The sequence below is a fragment of the Dromaius novaehollandiae genome, chromosome 2, assembly GCF_036370855.1.
Source record: "Dromaius novaehollandiae isolate bDroNov1 chromosome 2, bDroNov1.hap1, whole genome shotgun sequence".
Taxonomy (NCBI): Eukaryota; Metazoa; Chordata; class Aves; order Casuariiformes; family Dromaiidae; genus Dromaius; species Dromaius novaehollandiae.
In genome coordinates, this window is record NC_088099.1 from 36548945 (window position 1) to 36567883 (window position 18939).

At 42.3% G+C, this 18939-nt stretch overlaps 1 protein-coding gene and 1 long non-coding RNA gene across 3 annotated transcripts; both read left to right on the plus strand.

Moving 5' to 3' along the window:
* Positions 1-220: 220 nt before the first annotated feature.
* Positions 221-12528, plus strand: FKBP14 (FKBP prolyl isomerase 14). 2 transcript variants are annotated; one of them, XM_064506258.1, is made up of 5 exons: positions 222-408; positions 559-636; positions 2465-2616; positions 9586-9713; positions 10415-12528. In XM_064506258.1, exons 1-5 carry the CDS (start codon positions 392-394, stop codon positions 10571-10573), a joined length of 534 nt encoding a protein of 177 aa, XP_064362328.1. In that variant the 5' UTR covers positions 222-391; the 3' UTR covers positions 10574-12528. The 2 variants fall into 2 exon arrangements, with proteins under 2 accessions (XP_025959511.1, XP_064362328.1); XM_026103726.2 differs by having other exon boundaries at positions 221-636.
* On the plus strand, positions 2623-5008 carry LOC112985258 (uncharacterized). Its single transcript, XR_003259711.2, has 2 exons — positions 2623-2913; positions 4091-5008. It is a non-coding gene; the product is annotated as an uncharacterized LOC112985258 (long non-coding RNA).
* Positions 12529-18939: the final 6411 nt, after the last annotated feature.

Genomic DNA, 18939 nt, shown 5'->3' on the forward strand with positions numbered 1-18939 from the left:
CAATCGACGGCCGGCAGGAGCCGCCCCTATTGTGCGAGGGCTCCACGGGGTTCCCCGGCTCGCTAACGCTCGTTTCCTGGAGCGCCGCGGCCCGCCCACCTCCTCCACCGAGCCTCTCGCGGAGCTCTTCTGCCGATTTGTCAGAGCGAGAGACAGACAAGGGCGAGCCCCAATGGACGGCTGCTTCTGCTGGGCTCACTTTGAGGTGAGCCAATCAGAGGGCGTACTCTACCCCTGGTCCTGCCCCCTTTGAAGCCGGGAGCCGCCAGCTGTGAGGGCCGGTGCCACGTCTGCTAGGCGGGCGCGAGGGGGCTGCGCGCCGCGCCCTGGCCCCGCTGCGGAGAGCCGTTACAGCCGTTAGCGGGGCGGGAGTGGGGCTCCGCGGGGCGGCATGGCGGCGCGGCGGCGGTAAGGCGGGCGGGGGCCCGGCTGGGGGGCGGCGATGGCGGCGCTGCGGGCGGCCCTACTCGGTGCGGTGCTGGGCTGCGCGGCCGCGGCGCTGATCCCCGCGGCCGACGTGAAGGTGGAGGTGCTGCAGAAGCCCTTCCTCTGCCACAGGAGGACCAAGTGGGGAGACATGATGCTGGTGCACTACGAGGGATTCCTGGAGAGGGATGGCTCCATGTTTCACTCCACGTAAGTCACTGGCTCTGCGAGCCTTGCCTTCGAGCTGGGTGGTGGGTTTGCCTGCAAATACATATATATCTGTTTTAAAACGGGCGGCGTCTCCTGTCAGTGCACTTCAGTCTGCGCCACACGCTGTGGCCTGCAGCCTAGCTGCAAAACGATGGCCTGCGATGTTGTCCTGTAAGGAGTGTTATGCTGAGGGCCAGTTGGTTTTTATTTTTAAAATTAAAAAAAAAAGCCCCAAAATAGGTTCACATGCGTGCAAACAATATGCGGGAAGTAAAAGAATGCATACACGTTCAGAATTTACCCTCGTTTTTTATTTGTTAGTGAATTAATACAACTTTTAGCAACACCGAGCAAACTGTTCTGTGAAACCCTTTACACGCTATAGCCACCCCACACTACGACCAGAAAGTTTGTGTTGTCTTCATGTTTTAAGAGTTTAGGAAACACTAACTTGCAATACTGTTTAAGATGAGCATCAACAGTAAAGTTTATCTCTGTCCCTTTGCTAGAGTGAGGCTCTAAAATAAATTCCATTTAGCTTCTGTTTTCTGCTTAGTCTTTGAAAGTAAATTATATTTTTTAGAAGATGGGAATGTTAGACGCCTCTTCTACAATTTAGATACAGGTTTTGGTATGATCTGAGTGGTTTATTAGGTGCCCAATTTGTGCTGTGCACAGATTTCTTTCTAGTTTCTAAGGAAAACTTCTAGAGAAGTCTGCCTCTAGTTCAGAAAAAAAATCTTTCTAATGCTGATAGAACAATGGTACCTTTTCACTACGGAAATGGCATATTCTTCCCCTGCCCCAGACCAGACAAATCAACATACCAGGACAACTGTAATGTAAGTAGGAATAAGAGCCAGAAATTCAAGGTTGTTTAAGAGTCTGCAAAGACTTGCTAATGTTGCCTTTCCCGTAAAACATCAACTCGGTGTTAATAGTGGGAGATGGCAAAACGCTCAGGTATGTGCAGACTGTCTCTGAAGTCTGCTTTTGTGGAAAACATACAAAAAGGGCTGTGTTTTGCATGTTCACTCTTCTGTAGGCACTTTAAACTAAAATCTCACTAACTTTCTCTTGTAGCTAACCTGCCTCTCTAAAAGGAGCTCTAGTGACATTCTAAGTTTTCGCTGCTGACTAACTTCTGTAAGTGCTCTGTTTTCTTGTTAAGCACCTTTCTTGCATGACTGGTAAATAGAGCTTTTTGACTGTAGTTAAAATTCTGTGCCTGCCAGTATGGTGGAGGTAGTCCTTGTGTACCACCTGGTTAAATTGGAAAAAGGGAGTGATCTGCCTATTTTAAGCTTGAGTGTTTTGCATGTATTTATTTCTGTTCTTCTACACTGTTGTGTAGACGTTTTTTTTTTTTCCCCTAATGATTGTTTTCAAAAGAGATTTTGCTGATGCTTCTAAGCATGGGACAGGGTAAACTGTAAATATGACCAAGATTTAGAAACTGGTGTTTGATCTGCAGTTTACCGAGGAATGAACACAGCCTTGAATGTATGCTTTAAGCAGGAATGCTTTTGTAGTCTGATCAGTTACAAAGTGGAAAATAATGATCAGGGAGATGAGTGTGGGATCCAGGTGGCTCAGTGTTGTCATAAACACCCTGTATATGCTGTTTTATTAAGGAATGTTGTAATGCAAGGCATAAGTTTTAAAGATTTTTAAAGGCTTAGATCTGCTTTCGTTTAAGAAACGCCAAGGTGCCAAGTAAGATTTTCTATTGGGTAACTCTGTGCTGTGATTATCTTCTGTCTGCTGCACACACCTATTGTGGAGGTTACTGTTCAAAGATTAAGTGTTGTATTCCATTCTGTTCCAGCCACAAGCATAACAATGGGCAGCCTATGTGGTTTACCCTTGGCATAAGGGAAGCTATCAAAGGCTGGGACAAAGGTTTGAAGGACATGTGTGTGGGAGAGAAGCGAAAGCTAACTATTCCACCATCCCTTGCTTATGGAAAAGAGGGAAAAGGTAAAACACCTGAAGTTCTCTCCTTACTTTAATCTGTTCTTATCCATGTATTTTACTGGTATTCTTTTTGGTCTAAGAGGTTGGCAAGTTTTCAAGCTTTCCAGGTGAGTTCTGTTAAATAAGAGAAATTGATGGAGTCAGGTACTCTTTCTCACAATCTTGTTTTTTTGCAGAAATATCCATTAAGTGGCTAGGTGGTGAACACAGGAAAAAAAATTAGAACTGATGGTGGCTGCTGTGCTGCATGCTCTGAGCATCTTTTCTGTTAGAGCAGTACCCAACAGTGCTCTGCTTTAGGTAACTGTTGACTTCTTGGCTGTTGCATCTGTGTTTGTGGTAATATTTCATGAATGCGCATATGCAAGCCTCCTACTTGTCTGTGGGTTTTTAGAACCCAGAGAAACTCGCTGTACTGCTACCCATCCTCTCATGTCCTTAGTCATACAGTGAAAAGTCACCATTTATTTCTCCATCGAGGCAAATCCTTCCCCTCTTTTAGGTATTTTCAGTTTAGGCAGTGCCTGTTATCCACGATAATTAATCCATAATGTGGATATGTGGGGAGTCATACTGACATCTACTGAAAGTGGCTTGTATCTTGTTGTTCAATACTTAGTAGTAGTGTTTTCTCAACCTGTCCACTGCTAAAAGTGTGTGTTTTGTTTTGTTTTTTTTCCCCCTTTCAGACACTTCCAAATCCCTCTCTTAATGGGATGGTCAGATTTGGAATTAGTAGTCAAACAAGTGACAATTTGAACGACATAGGAAGCTTACTTTGACTGCTCTGTGGGATTTGTTTTAGTTAGCTTATTTTAATGACAAAAGTGGTCACAAATGACATAAGATAATGCAATGTTTTAAAGCAGAAAGGATAAGTGCCTCAGGATGTATAATTCTTACTGGTATGTCCTCTCCCATTAGCCTGAAATCCTTTTAGGGATGAGGAGTGTTTGAATGTCTGTATCTTCTGGCAAGTAGGAAGGAACATAGGTTAAGTACTTACTGACAGTGTACTCCATATGCTCTTTCCTTGAAAGTATCCTTTAAAAAAATCTTTTTCTAGAAGCCTTGGTTTGGGATTCAAGAGATAATATTAGAAGTAATTTTGTATTAGAAGTAATTTTGCTTCCAGTAGAGAACAGGAAACTTTTGGTGGCCAGTCAGTTGCCTATATGTGGGGCACAGCTGTACGTTTCTCCACAAAAACATATGAAATGCTGCAGTGCTCACCTAGTAGCTTAACATTAGAGAATTAGTTGCGTAGACTGATGTGCAAAGCACTACAGTTGGTCTTCAAAGACTTGCAAGCCTCACATGTATTTAATGGAAAAAGGTTGAAAGAGTGAACACTGCTGACTGCTTAAGAAATTACTTGCTTTAGGAAAACCTTGAAGTATTTGTCTGAATATTGCTATTTTCAAGTGATGCCCTGGAAGACAGACAGAATTATTTCATTTTCTCCGTACTTCCTCAGAATACACATGATTTTACTAGCCTCCATCCTGGTGCCTTGACTGCTGACTGACCTGAGTGATGAATCAGATGCCTTATTCTGGAACCCTCAGAAATATTACCTGCATGCCAGACCCTGAGCAGGTTACTGTGGGCTATATTTCTAGAAGTATCTGTGTATTTCTTCATACTGTAAATCTGTAAACCTGCCTGTTGCTGCAGCTCAGGGTATATTTAACACCACAGCTCCAAAACAGTATGTGAGGATTAGTTCTTCTGCCTGTCTTTTCAAGGTGCAGGAATATTTTTGGAGTGCTGCCAGCCAATATAGAAATATATTTACTTCTATTCAGCCTCTGCATGGGGGGGGCAAGTGGTGTGCTAAAAGGTCTCTGATAGTTGCTTCAGTCATTAACGTGAAGGGATACCGGATTGTTGTAAAAAGCCAGTGCATGATAAACTGAAATCACTTGGTGAGGGGGGAAGCAGCCCTAAGACAGCTGCAGGGCATGGACAGCACTCCTGCCTGTTTCTCCTTTTCCACAAAAAGAGTTTTTTCCAGTGGCAGAGTATCAGATGCAAAGGGTCAACTGGCAGTGGCAAGGAATTTGGATATTTGGGAGAGGGGATGTTTCAGGAGGACTGAATTCTCCCTTCTTCTTACTGCTCTATCAGTTGTGGCTGTTACATTTTATTGACACTGAAATTTCTTTAAAGCAGCTGATGATTCCTTTTCTACCTCTTTCCCTGAAAGATGAACAAGGAATACCTATTTTCTTTTGTGTTTGGCCTGCTGTCTCTCTGAGAGTAAATGACACAGCTTAGCTCTGGTCTCTTTAATTCATCGGGATGTATTTTCGAAGAGCAAGTTTTTTTCAATAAGAGCTGTCGTAGCTGCTATTGCTCTGATGCTTCCTGGAGTGCCTTTAGCTACCTCATCTAGTTGCGTGGAGTAATAGGCCACTGGTCTACGGTGAGGACCTAGTTTTTGGGTGAGTACCCCACTTGCTACTCCCTGTCGTTCATGGACAAATAATTCAAATAGTTTGCTATAATCTGGTAACCCTAGAGCAAGGGCTGAAACTAACGCTTTTTTCACAGATGTAAAAGCTTTCTCCCATTCTGGGCCCCAGGCCAAAGGCTCTATCTCCTCCTTTTTCTGTTGCCTGTACTAGAGGCTTAGTAAGTTCTGCTAACCCAGGAATCCACGGTCGGCAAAATCCTGCAGCTCCTAAAAATCCCCTAAGTTGTTTTTTTGTTACAGGACAAGGCATATTAAGAATTGTCTTTACTCGTTCTGGATCAACTAACCTGTGTCCTTCTTTTAAGATAAAACCCAAATATTTTACCTCTCTTTGACACAGCTGAAGTTTAGACAGAGATGCCTGATGCCCTTTTTCTGCAAGAGTGTTACATAGAGAAACAGTATCTTTTAAACATGTCTCATAATCTTTACTTGCTAATAACAAATCATCCACGTACTGTGTTAATATAGAATGTCCTGGAAGTTTGATATCTGAGCGGTCATTTTTGAGTATATGCGAAAAAATAGTCGGAGACCCAGTAAATCCCTGTGGCAGCCTCGTCCAAGTTAATTGTTGTCCCTTCCAAGTGAAAGCAAAGAGATCTTGGCTATCTTCAGCTATCGGTATACTAAAAAAGGCTGCTGTTAGGTCAATCACAGTAAAATAAGTTGCCCAATGAGGTATTTGTAGTAAAATGGTTGAGAGGTTGGGAACTACTGAATGTGGAACAACTACATGTTGGTTTATAGCTCTTAAGTGCTGTACAAACCGATACTGCAGCTCACCATCAGAATCTTGCCTGTTTTTAACCGGCAGAATTGGAGTGTTGTACAGGGATTCACAGACTCTAAGGATACCCAGTTTCAAATAATGTTTGATTTGTTCTTGGATACTCTTCTCTGCTTCCTTTGGAATAGGGTATTGTTCAACCGTGGGAGGCAATCCCCCCTTTGTTTTTATTGAGACTGGACTAGCTGATTTCAGTAGTCCAACATCCATTCCTGAAGAGCTCCATAACTTTTTAGAAACTGATTCTAAACTTGTTGGAATAGTTGACTCTGGTTCTGGTGTCTTAGCCAGAACACATGAGCCCATAATTATTAATTTTATCCCTTCCGGCTGTAAACAGATCTGAGTATCCGAGGCTTGCAGGAGATCTCTCCCTAAGAGGCAAGAGGGCGAGTCTGTGGAAATTATAAAATGTCCCCACACTGTTTTACCCCCAATAGCGAGCAATAAGGGCTTAGATAACATTCATCCACCTTTTCCCATCACTCCTTGCATCACTGTTTTATCTGATGACTTGCATCCTTTAGGCTCAAAATTTAAGAGGGAAAGGGTGGCTCCAGTATCTACTAGAAAGGGAACTTCTAAACCTTCTATATTTGCCATTACCTGCCCCTCAAATCCAAATGTATATCCCATAAATTTACCCCAATTTTCACAGTATTTTCTGAGTCTCCTATCTCCTGTCATTGTGGACTGACTGGGAATTGCCTGGTCTCATTCTTAGTGTTTGATTGTCTCACGCTGGCCCCTCTATTCCCAAGTACACAGGGCCTCACTGGGCATTCCTGCTTCCAGTGTCCTTGTTCCCCGCAGTGATAACAAACATCATTAACTCTTAATTGTATACCACCTTCACTTTGATTCCATCTATTTCCTCTGGTTCTTCCGTGCCCCTCCCCTTGCCAGCCTGGCATATGCTCTTTAAAATATTTTTGTGTATCAGGGGCTGCTTGATCTATAAAAACACTAATTGCAAGAGCATCATTGAAGTTTTGTGGGGTCATTCCTCCATATTTTAGCAGGGCTTACTGCAAAAGTCCCCCATAGTCGTGGGGGTGTTCATCTAACCACTGTCTGCATTCTTGCACTTCAGTCCAATTTACTCCTAACTCTCTGCATGCTCTAATTACTTCCGCTAAATTTCAAAGTCCTGTAAGAGCTGTGTGTCAATCTCCTGCATTATTACAATCCCAATTTGGATCATTTGCTAGCCAGAGGTTTCTGTTCCCCCGGCTTGCTGCGCTTCTTCCACATCTTTAATTATCTTATCCCATTCTTTTGGTTGAAATAATTTCCTCAAAAGAATTTGGGTATCACTCCAGTTTGGGTTGTGCCCAGTGCATATATTAGAAAATAACTGGACACATTGCTCTGCATCTTTTCTTAATCTCTGCATTTTACTCCCCCATAAGGCGAGATCGCCAGGGTTCCAGGGTTGATTAGTAAATACCCGCAGCACAGGAGGAGGGGGACTGGCCCCTCCTTTTCCCCCTGGCTGAAAAGCGGCAGGGTTAGTCAGCACGTTGGAGATCATAGGATTGAGTCCGGCAGCCAGTAGAGAAGAGGGAGAAGGAGGAGGAGAAGGAGAAGTAATGACAGATATATCATCAGGCATATAAGGTGGAGCAGAAACTTTTGGAGCACAGTCCAGAGTACTAGTATATGCTAGCACAAGTGTTACCTTCGGCAGGTTTCTTTCCTCCCTCCCTCCTGGCTCAAATGCTCCCGTGTCCATGCCCAGTTATCTCAAACATACCAGTAATCCATTCAACTTGGAAACCTGTCTTCTAGACGATTTCACAGGAAAGTTAGTTCCTGCTGATCGAAAGTCCCTTGTGGTGGCCACCGTTCCGCTGGGTTTCCCTCCTTTGTCAGGAATGGGCAATCCTCCTGACACAGCTGGATCAACCTTTTTTCCTTAGATTTTTTTTTTTTTTTTTTTTTTTTTGGTACCATCAATCTTACGCCAATATTCCAAAATTTCAGCTAAAGGGCGTCCACTTTTCTTTGCTGAAATTATTCCCCATATTGAGTTTCTGAAAAGTGCATCTTAAGCACGTCAGGCAGCGCACTTCCTTACCAGTAACACCAGCCCCTGTGGCTGGTGGGAATCACACACTTTCTCTCACTCTCTGGGAACCGCACTCACACCACCCAAGTCTTTAACTGCGAGGACTGCTTCTCAGCCGACGGGTGCCCCGATCGGTTCCCAGGCTACACGCGCGCACACACACAGCACTGTTCACACTCACACCAGTCACAGTGACTCTAGATTTCTGTCTTATAGTTTTGCAGCACGCCTTATGCTGATCAGGCTGCGCACCCCTCCTCCGCCGCACTGAGCTGGGACTTACAACCCACTCAAACCCTGGGGATGGGACTCGCACCCGTCCCCCTGGTACGCCTTACGGTGGCCAGCCCGCGTACCCCCCTGCCTGATACGCCTTACGGTGGCCAGCCCGCGTACCCCTTCAGTGCACTGTTACCAGACCAGAAATTAGAATTTAGGTGGGAATTTAAGACTCACCTTCCCGGTGCCTCTCGTTGCCGAAAGATCCCAGGTGAACTCACCCGATGGCGCCAGATGATCGTTTGGAGATGAGAGGCCCTGACAGTGGTCGCCTAGGGTCCCATCTGGGGTGCCAAACTGTTATGGAAATCAGGCTTGTCGGCCACCATAACAGGGCTCGACCCTAGGTTCCCGCAAGTAAAGTTCAGAGCCAAATCAAAGCAAATTAAATTGTAATCATGCGCGTGCCATAATTACAGCTCAAGCTGGGTGCCTCCTAAGAGGGACCCTAACATAAACAAATCCTGGGCAATTATAGTTTTTTCAACTTACATTTCCCACCCCTCACGTGGTAGTTAGACCAATAGTAATTTTTTGGTCTGGGGTCTCCTGCTTCTCATTGGGTCTCATTGTCATTCTGAGGTAAGCTGTTTTTCTCCTTATTTTTGTTTTTTGCAGTCTCTGCTGACGGTTGTACCTCTGTTTTTGTGGGGTCTTACTGTTGTGTCTCAAGGTCCTGAGGAGGAGGTGATTCTAAATCATAACAATTAACACTGCCCCAGCAGTGAGCTAAGGCTTTGTCCCTCAAGGTCCTAATGCCCTGCACTGGTCTTATTTCAAAGCCTTGACACCCTCCCTTTCGGAGTGTGAGACGCAGGAATGCAGACTGCTTGTAACTTCCTTATCTTCCTAGCTTGAACCAGCTCTGAGGCCCTTTTCTTACTGGACTAAGTAAAAGTTCATTATTTTATCTAAGTGCGGCCTAAGGCTTCAGCAAATTTAGCTACTCATGCTAAGCAAGTTTTATAGAAGTTGTGCTAAGCAGCTACCTCTAGACAGTTTCAGTTCGCTATTCTTTAACGCTGACCATGACAAACAGATCCCAGAACCTTGTATCATAGACCTGTGATGATGACTGCTTAATACAGGTTTGCATCAACCCATAGTAGTCTCTGTCAAAACTGGTCACATCTAAAATTGCGTATGTGCTGTAGGGGCTGCTCGGAGTCCAGGCTACAGTTTGAAGTGGTCGCACTGCTCACTGTTACAGATATCTATCCTCAGTAGTTCAAATAGCAGAGTGTTTCAAAATAAGTAGGATTAGGAGAACTTTGCTCAGGGGCATATGGCTTTTGTATGGCACTGAATGTGTAATTGTTTTTAACTTGTCTCCATGCTTAATGTTTTGGGCAGGAAAAATTCCACCTGAGAGCACGCTGATATTCAACATTGACCTTTTAGAAATTAGGAATGGACCAAGATCTCATGAGTCGTTCCAAGAGATGGATCTTAATGATGACTGGAAACTATCCAAGCAGGAGGTTAGTGGGTTACTTTTCTTGCTAACAAACCTACAGGGTGCGAGAGCAGAAAGGGGAAGATAAGCTAAACTTGATCCTGTTATGGAAGTATCTAAATGCTTGGAGCTAGATTTTAGCACTAGGTGAAGTGTCAGGTGGCATCTTAATGTATGGAAGTTGTAATTCCCTCTGTCCCTTGGTTGCTGTTGTTCAGACAACACTTACTATCCACAGAGCAACTCTGCAAGCAGAACATGCATTACATTAAGAGCACTTAAGCTAATTATTTATTGGGTAATGCACAGAATAGCTAGCTGGAACTAATGAGCTGTTAGGCTAACTATTAATATGCTTGCTGTGAATGATAAGATGCCTCAGAAGTCTTTGCTGGACAGTTAGAGTGGGATGGAGTGGGGTGAGCCTTGCAGTTGCTGTCTTCCAATTTTCTCCGTCTCCCTCTCCCTAGCTCATTTTTTAATCAGATATGCTAAAGCTATGGCAACTTATTTGCTAGTTGTATTGCCTCTTACTACTAAAGAGTCTTTCATCACTGAACAGGGCTACATAGTCAGTCAGGCAAGTATTATTTTGAAAGTGGCCTAGGAAGGAAGGTGTCTTATTGTCTAATGCTACTATCCCAAACTCTGTGGCCCTCTCTTACACTACAATAATGTAATTCTTTCATAAGCCTACCAAATATTAACTCAACCTTTGTGTAATAGGTGAAAATTTATTTGAAGAAAGAATTTGAAAAGCATGGAGCAGTGGTAAATGATACCCAGCATGATGCTTTGGTTGAAGACATATTTGATAAAGAAGATGAAGACAGTGATGGATTTATATCTGCAAGGGAATTCACATACAAGCATGATGAGCTGTAGAAAAATGTGGCATAATTTCTTATGGTGCAGAAATGGCAGTGACTTGGAGAATGTCTGGTTCTCTCATCTTCTGGATTCATTGTTTTCGAGCTGACAGTTGCTGTTGGCAAAGAAACATTTTTTTTTATATTAAAGAGAACTTCTGTCCATTATGTATAAATGTTTAAAGTATTTTAAAGTATGAAAATGTACCTCCTTTTATGCAGCAGATGTGCATATCAATTTTTTTTAACTTTGTATTAACTTATTTTTCAGAAGTGGAACAAACTTGCCAGATATCCGACACTACAAAAATTGAAATCCAGTTCAGTACCTTTCTGGGTGTGTGTGTGTGTGTGCGCATGTGTGTGTTAAAGCCATTTTCAGTGAGTCCTTAATGCATAACTTCTAGGTTATGGCTTAATTACTTGGTCTTGTTTCTTGTGTAAGTCACTGCTTGAAAAGCAGTATGCTGATTTCACTACTTTCTGAAGATTTTGGAAAGATATACTAGAAAGCATCAGCATCTCTTCCTGCAGCTTAGCAGCTGATACAAAGCTGTACAAAAAGAATAACTGTTCTGTGCTGATTTTGCTCCTCTAAATGGAGAGTGTTACCAACCATGGCAATAATTGTGGGGGGGTTTTGGTTTTTTTTCTGTTTTTTTGTTTTTTTTTTAATGATGTGAACAAAGTAGGAGTTAAATATCAGGGGGTTTTGTTTGTTTGTTTTTATTTTTTTTCCCCATGTCAGTAACATTCTAGGAAGTGTCTGTAATCTGAAAAGTAGCAAGTTGTACTGCAGTGCATAGGTGATGTTCCTATTTTTTCAGTGTTTGTTTTGAAACTCGGAGCTTACATTCATAGAGAAGGACTACAACTTTCTCCTCTCAAGTTTTGATCTTAAGACAAAATGTTGCAAATCCGTAGTTCTCAGTTGCAGAAGGGCAAGAGGTATACTGACAGGAAGGTAAACATGGCCCTGAAAAAACCCTTGCATTGGCCTGCCTGCTTTGTTGTTGAGTTGCAGAACTTGCCTGTCGTTGCCTCTTTGCAGTATTTTCACAAGTAGTATACAGACAAGTGGTTTGAACTTTTAAGTAATAAAGTGACTTTTTAGAAAAATATGCATGGTATAAAAATGTTATGGTGCTGTATTTCTGGAGAGGTGGAGAGTATGAAGATTTCAACTCTATTTTATATTCGTTTGTGCCTGGAGAAGAAAAAACAGGCAGGAACCCATGGATAATGGCTAAGCGAAGGGGCAAGGCATCTCTGCAGAAGAAATTGGATAGCCTGTTTTGGCACCTCTAACAAAAGGGCCTCTGAATATTGCATTTTTGGCTGGAAGGCATTGCTCAAGGCTGTAGAGGGACATAGGGCAAATCAGTTGTGCGAAAGGGGTATTAGTGCAAGGCACTAATACCAGAGTAGCATCACCAAGTGGGACTCCACAATCCAGGTTCTCAACACAGATGAGCAAATTGTTTTCCCTGCCCTCTAGTGGTGCAAGTATTAGAAAACCACTATTAGAGTTCAGCTTCATATGGGCAGAGCATTAGGAACTGGCTGAAGATTGCTGTCTCTTCTCTGACAGGAGTCAGTAGTGAATGTTTGAGAGAACAGTAAAAATGAGCTTGAATGTGTAGTGGGTTTTTGGGGTGTGGGGTTTTTTGTCTTTTTTTTTTTTTTTTTTTTTTTTTTGAGGAGGGAGGTTGTTGTTTAAGCCTCTATCATTTCGTGACTTACAGCCTATTTGACATGGCAGTTGTGGTCACGTATTTTTGTTTCAAGAGCCTTTGGCTCTTTGAAACCATCTGGTTTCCTTGAACCCGTTCATACTTTTGCTTCCATAACATTCTCTGGCAGTGGATTTCACTGTAGAACTGTGTATGAAAATACTTCCCTTTGTTTTTAAGCTTGTTGCCTGCCTTGGCTCTTATATTATGAAAATAATGAACAATCATTCCCTGTTTACCTCTGTTTACAAGTCATGATTTTACTTCCCCCACTTCTGCATCACTTGCTGAGATGGAGTTTGTCTGACTTTAGCTATCCCAAGGCTGTGTATTCATTTTGTGCTGGGCGTCTGGATTTCTGCTATGGTCCCCAGAGCATGGACTCACTCTAAGAACCCTGAACAAGATTCATCCCATTTACATTGTTCATGTTATATCCCGATAGATGCCTAATCAAAAAATGATGCCTGTCTTTCTCCATTAACTGCATGGGGAGCCTAGACAATTAGCATAGCCTTGGTTAAGGAGGGCTACTAGGGTATGAAGTTGGCTGTTAAAGCAGTTTTGTTTGGTATGTGGGAACTGGCAGGTACCTGACTAACCAAAACACAAATACTGTTGGGTGTGCACTGCTTGGGAGAGAGGAATTGAGACTTGGATTGGGTCTGTCAGGGTTTTAGATCAGTTTGCAGTATTTAGCAATGCTGTCCGAACATCTAGCTCGGAAACGAAAGCATAAAAGCATGAAATAAAGCTTGGCCCTGATCTCCTGGCCAAATATTTAAATGGGTAAACTTAAGGGGTCCCACTGTATGTGTACAGTAAGAGCTGTGTTGTTTCCTTTGTATTAAATAGGAGTTAGTGGATATAGTGAAACATAGTGATGCATTATCTTATTTCTACTTAGATTTTTAAAGCATTTTATAAAAATAACTTTAAATAAACTTGTACGAGTTGACGTATTAATGTCAGCAGTGTATTAAAGCTGTGGGACAAAGATGCTTATCTGGTGCACTGTGCATAGATTTAGAGTAGGTGAGTGGGCAGGGTTTTTTTTCTTATTACTTTTCTTGGTAGCTGTGTTAAATTTCTGAAATTGAAGTAAAAATTGTTTTCACAAGTGCAGAATCACTAACAGGTTTGGGAAGCTACTTCAGCTCTATTACCACTTGCTATCATCAAAGTCTATGAGATGCTGGGATTTCTTGGGTAGAAATAGCACACTGCCTGTCTTGCTCTTGATTGCATCTTCTGTTAATCCATGGGGGATACAGCTGCGTTGTCAGCAGGAGCTGTCTGCCAGCTGTAGAGTGGAGGCAGGCAGCTGCCTATCCGAGGAGGAGAAATATTGATGCTTCAGTGCCGCTCAACAACACTTCTGCCAGCTTGAGTGTAAAATTTGTGCATTTCCCATGAAGAAACAAACCTGCACCTGCTTTTGCCTGCCATAAAATGCAGCACTTGAAAAAGTGACAATGGCTCAAAACAGTGATATGAGCATCTACAGGATCGTTCCTCTTGCAGCGTGTAGCCTGCTTCAAGTATTCCTTGTCATTTTGTGGTTACATAGGAAAACACATGCTGATGCTCTTCAGAACTGCAGCCTGTTATTCAGAGCTGCTCCCTACCAATTACAGTGGGAGTCGCTGCCTTCTGTAGGTGCAGGAACAGCCTTCAGAGCTCATTTTATTTGAAAATTTTTGATATGCAATGCAGTGACACAAGATAGCTTTTGGCAATGCATCAGGAATGGTGCTTATAGTCTGAAATGTTTTTTAAAGCTTTCTTCTTTGAGGTCAACTGACAAGGCAAACAGTGCTGAAACTAAAAAAATCACATTATTGGGTCTTAAGTCTTTCTCTGCTTCTCAGTGCCTTTTCTCCTTGTGCTGTCACCAACATTCCCAGTATAGACCTGTTTTGGTGAGTGCTGTGTATGACAAGGTCATAAAATTGCAGTGTTAAGTACATATCAAACAAACTGCTACTATAGCTTCTTGTTTGTGACATTTAGAACCAAAATGACCCATTGCACATTTCCCAAGTGCTTCAGTATAAAAATATGTGGTACAAATCTCCCTTTGAATTACAATTGTCTTTGTCATGTGTGCTGCCCTGACCCAGAATCTATTAGATGAGGAGGTCTATCCCTTGATCCAGAGACCCCAGTTTCAGATGGCAGGTGAGTATCAGCACGATGGAGAGTTTGTTGCCCCGGGACATTCTGGGTAAAGCGGTAAATCTGGGGGAAAGGCAGTGAGAGACAATGGAAGCACAAAGAGCAATGTGAGAAATGCAGAGGATCTAGGAAACAAAGACTTAGCATCTGTTTACTTGGCAGAGAGAGCACTGGAAAACACTGATACAGGTACTGCAAATTATAAGGCTGGATATTGATCTGACTTTGGTTAGAAATCACTACTTCAACCAGTTTCTGTGTGGATTTTATGCTTGTTACCAGCGTTTAAACTCGGACTTTCAAGGTCTGCGAAGGAGTAGTTAGAATAGGTAAGATTTATTTTTAAGAAGCAGTCAAACTCATCAGACTCAAAGCTTCTGTGGGGGGTGGGGGGAAGTTTCCTATATTTTCATCAGGGAATCATTTTTGATAACAGGAAAAAAAACAGACAAAAACTGCTTATATTTGTATAAACCTGGATAATTTTATCCTCCCCTGAAAGTTAATCATGATGCTTACCATTCTGTGCCCTAGTTTTCTCCCAGTGCATAGGAAAAACAGCTCCTCGACAAAATAATAATCTTTCTTTAGCTATCCTGCTCCTATTTTTGTATTTGTGCTTGATTATGTCAACAGTTTCACTCAAGAAATGCTAAGAACTCGATAGGAAGCTCTGTATCTGTTACAGGGACAGGAACCTCTGTTATCAGCTCTTGTGCCCTGAAGGGCATTCAGGTGGGAGCCTCCTCAGCTTCACCTTTTCCCTTCTGGGAGGCTCTGCTCCAAAAGCATATTGGTTTAGCTGCAGGTTCCACCAGTTGGCAGCCTTGTGGTATTTCTGCCGCCCTGAATGATGTAAAATGTTTACAGCTTAGTTTAGCTTAGAATCTACTGCTAAGAGACGTGGTGGCTTGAAATATCAACGAATCCGATCATGATTTTGTGTGAGGTGTGTGAAGGCTATGTTTCTGATGGAGGGCTAGCAGTTGTCCAGGTGGGTAGGACCTTCACTGGAGAAAAACTAAAACCTCTGTTGGTTTATTTTACAAACTTTTTGGCTTGTTAGAAATTAAAAAAAATATTCTGTTATTGACACATTATGGATGCAGGAGCAATTCTAGGTATATAGAGGTTCTCCTTATTGCTTAGCTCTTTCTTTGTCTCTCCTTTTGCAATGCAGCTACAAGGGCTGTACTGAGCTGTGTAAGTGGCAACAGGGAGAAATTGTGTCCTGGAGCTTTTACTGTCCTTGTGCACAGTTGGAAGGATTGTACGTGACCACCGGCACGTATTATTTTTTTCTCTGCTTGTAACGGCTATGCATGTCTATTAGGTAAATAATAATGAACAAAGCAACTTTTAAAATATTAGGATCTGACTGCTGAAAATCAGTGCAGCCAATTCTTCGGGGCTCCCTAAATCCCAGTTATGTTTTCCTCTGGTTTAAAAATTTTGTGAGGTTGATGCTAACTATCATTAAGAGCTGCTCTTCATATTAGATTGAACGCTTCTAGTTTCTAGTTGTGCGATGGCCTGCTTAAGAAGATTAAATGACACAGGATAATTGATTCCTCATCTGACATTCAGACTGAAAGCATTAAATCAATCCCATCCTCTTACATTTTATTGACACTGAAATTTCTTTAAAGCAGCTGATGATTCCTTTTCTACCTCTTTCCCTGAAAGATGAACAAGGAATACCTATTTTCTTTTGTGTTTGGCCTGCTGTCTCTGGGAGTAAATGACACAGCTTAGCTCTGGTCTCTTTAATTCATCGGGATGTATTTTTGAAGAGCAAGTTTTCATTCCTTACATGCAAAGCAAAATGTTATTAGTGACCCAATGTCCTTCTCTGGATATGGAATCTATATGGCTATAGCTAACAGACTAATAGGGGCTTAAAGAAAATACTGATCTGCTGGATTTTGCTCTTAGCAACTCTGGCCTTGGTACTTGCTTAGAAAGATAAGGCTGGTGATGCTCCTTTTAACAGAAGGTGAGAATCTACATTTGGATATGCTCTTCCAGCCCTTGCAGAAGCCCACACTGCCATGTCCTCATTGCTATTGTTGCTGTTATTAGTTAGGTTAAAGCCAGTGTCTAAGGTGGTTGCAGGGACATTTGCAATGCAGACTTGTACTCCGAAATAATCCCATCACTTTGCCTCTGCAGAGCTGAGCCTGAAGCAAAGCTCCTGGATGCATAGTGCTCCTCTTGCAGCTGGCAGATGGGCATGAACTCCAAAGCGAACAGCTCTGGAGCAGAGACAGCCAGCACTCCTATTCACTTCATAACAGATCCCGTTATTGCTAACCTGGGCCAAGCCTGCCACTGTGACACTGTTACAGCCACAAGCAGCCATTCACACAGTGGCGGGGCTGTGCAGAGGCATGCTCAGCTGGGGAGGCAGGCTGTAGGGCCTGAAGTAATATAGGAATTAATAAGCCTCTGGTGGCTCCGAACCATTGCACCTTGCTCCTTGAGCAGGCAGCTCTGGGAGTGCAACACAGAGACGTGCCGGTCCCTCTGGATGCACTGGAACGGCACGAGCCAGGCTCCAGCAGCCCCAGTGCTGCCCGGGGGTGATGGTAAGGGCAGGCTCGAAGAAAACTTCAGGAGCCCTTGTGCTGTGGGCAGTGTGTGTGTGGGGGGGAAATGGGAAGGCTGGGAACCAGCTCTCTGCACCAGCCAGCTTTTCCTGGACAATATCCACAGCTGGAATAAGGAAGTCTGAAAACTCCTGGGTAACTTTTTGTTGCTATTTCTTTATTGACATGTGTATACAAGGAATAGCACACAAACAATGTGAAATCTTCCTTACAGTTTGAAGAGCTTCGTTATTTTTTCCCACCTCCTATTAACTATTATTTTCTGGTTGTGCATTGTGGACAAGGCCATTTATGTGACTTTGGGCTCTTTTATGAGAAAGAAAAACACAGTCATGGATATTGTTTTTAATATATTTTTCCTATTGTTTCAGAAGTAATGGGACAAAAAGGACTTTTGTTTTACTTTAATTTTTCATTTTAGTTTGAAGTATTTCCTTTATTGGGGATCCCTTCCAAACTGTAGGTATCTACTACTTTTGAGTATAAGGAAAGTGACTTAACCACTGAGGGCTTTTTGGAGTCATGACTTTTTTTTAATAAAAAGCTGCCCAAGTTTTAAGCCCCCTGAAAAGCAGAACAATTACATAATGGAAAATGCTGCAGCAAAAACACATTTAGCCTAGGAAGGACATGCTACTGCCAGCAGTCCCCAGTGTATGATATGTGTGAGAGGGAAAAAAAGTTGCTGACACGTGCATGACTTTTAAGTGTACTCAGCAGACCTGTTGCTGTGGTAACTAATCAGAAGACTGTAACCTCCTCTGAATGAGTGTTATCTACACCGCACCAGATGGCTGATAAATCATGTAGTGGCATTTTCTGTCTCTTGTATTACTGTCCAATCTTCTCATCTCTAAGTGCTGTGATTTAATTTGCAGCAATTTACACATGGATTATTCAGACATGACACAGCAGTATAGGATATAAAGCTGCTTCAGGTATGCAGTCACCTTAACAAATGCCTGTATCACCTGTATAACACCACAACTATTTTTGTTCTATGTCTTAATGTTTAAGCTGTTGCAATTTTAAGAAGAATACTAAGCTGAGAAAAACTCTATGCTTAAATTTTAATATAACTTCTTTAGTAAGACTAACAAGATAGAAATTGCATTATCTAAAAATATACCATGATTAGACTATAGTTGATTTCTTGCAGAGGAAAATCAGACCCCCTTTCCTGTTCATTGGTCTGTTACAAGCACTTTTGTACAGTATATATGAAGATAAAGACGATCATTGCATAACAAAAGAATGCTGTTGTCTTTGTATTTTCTGATTCTTCTTTGTTGTTACTGGTATATTTTCTCAGGATGACAGATTTCCTTCTTCCACCCATCTTCACTATTATTATTATGAATCTTAATCTATTGTCAAGTGCTTTAGCCTCCTTGTTACAAATGCTCTTCTAACATATTAAAAAAGCTCTAGGCCCACAGATTTTATAAGCCAATAATAGTATGTCCTGTAATACCTTTTACTGTTATGAAAATAAACATGCTGTCGCAGATTATAGTATTATGAACTACAGCAAAGAAAACTATAAAAATGACGAAGATAAAATAACATACTGATGCTCTTTGCTAAATCCTACCATTAACTCCAGAAATGACAAACCTTTTGAAAAGGTAATGGAACAGTCTGGTTGTGTGGTTCAGTGCTGAGTCTGATAGGTTTCAAGACATTGAGGTTCTAGCACTGTGCCCGAAGTCCTTGGAGCATGCTCTTTTCTTCTGTCCCTGTGACACTGGCTAAGCTGTTGTGCTCTGTTATGTCATTTTATATAATAGAGAAATGAATTACTTTGGTGCATGAGTAAGAGTCTGGCATTTAAGCTTGCCATTGTGCCTACAATGACATCT

Excerpts from the sequence above, each read along its gene's own strand:
- FKBP14 (XM_026103726.2), top strand. The coding sequence starts at position 443 with ATGGCGGCGCTGCGGGCGGCCCTACTCGGTGCGGTGCTGGGCTGCGCG. Across the intron at positions 2,617-9,585 it reads TTATGGAAAAGAGGGAAAAG|GAAAAATTCCACCTGAGAGC; the intron begins GTAAAACACCTG and ends TGTTTTGGGCAG. Across the intron at positions 9,714-10,414 it reads GGAAACTATCCAAGCAGGAG|GTGAAAATTTATTTGAAGAA; the intron begins GTTAGTGGGTTA and ends TTTGTGTAATAG.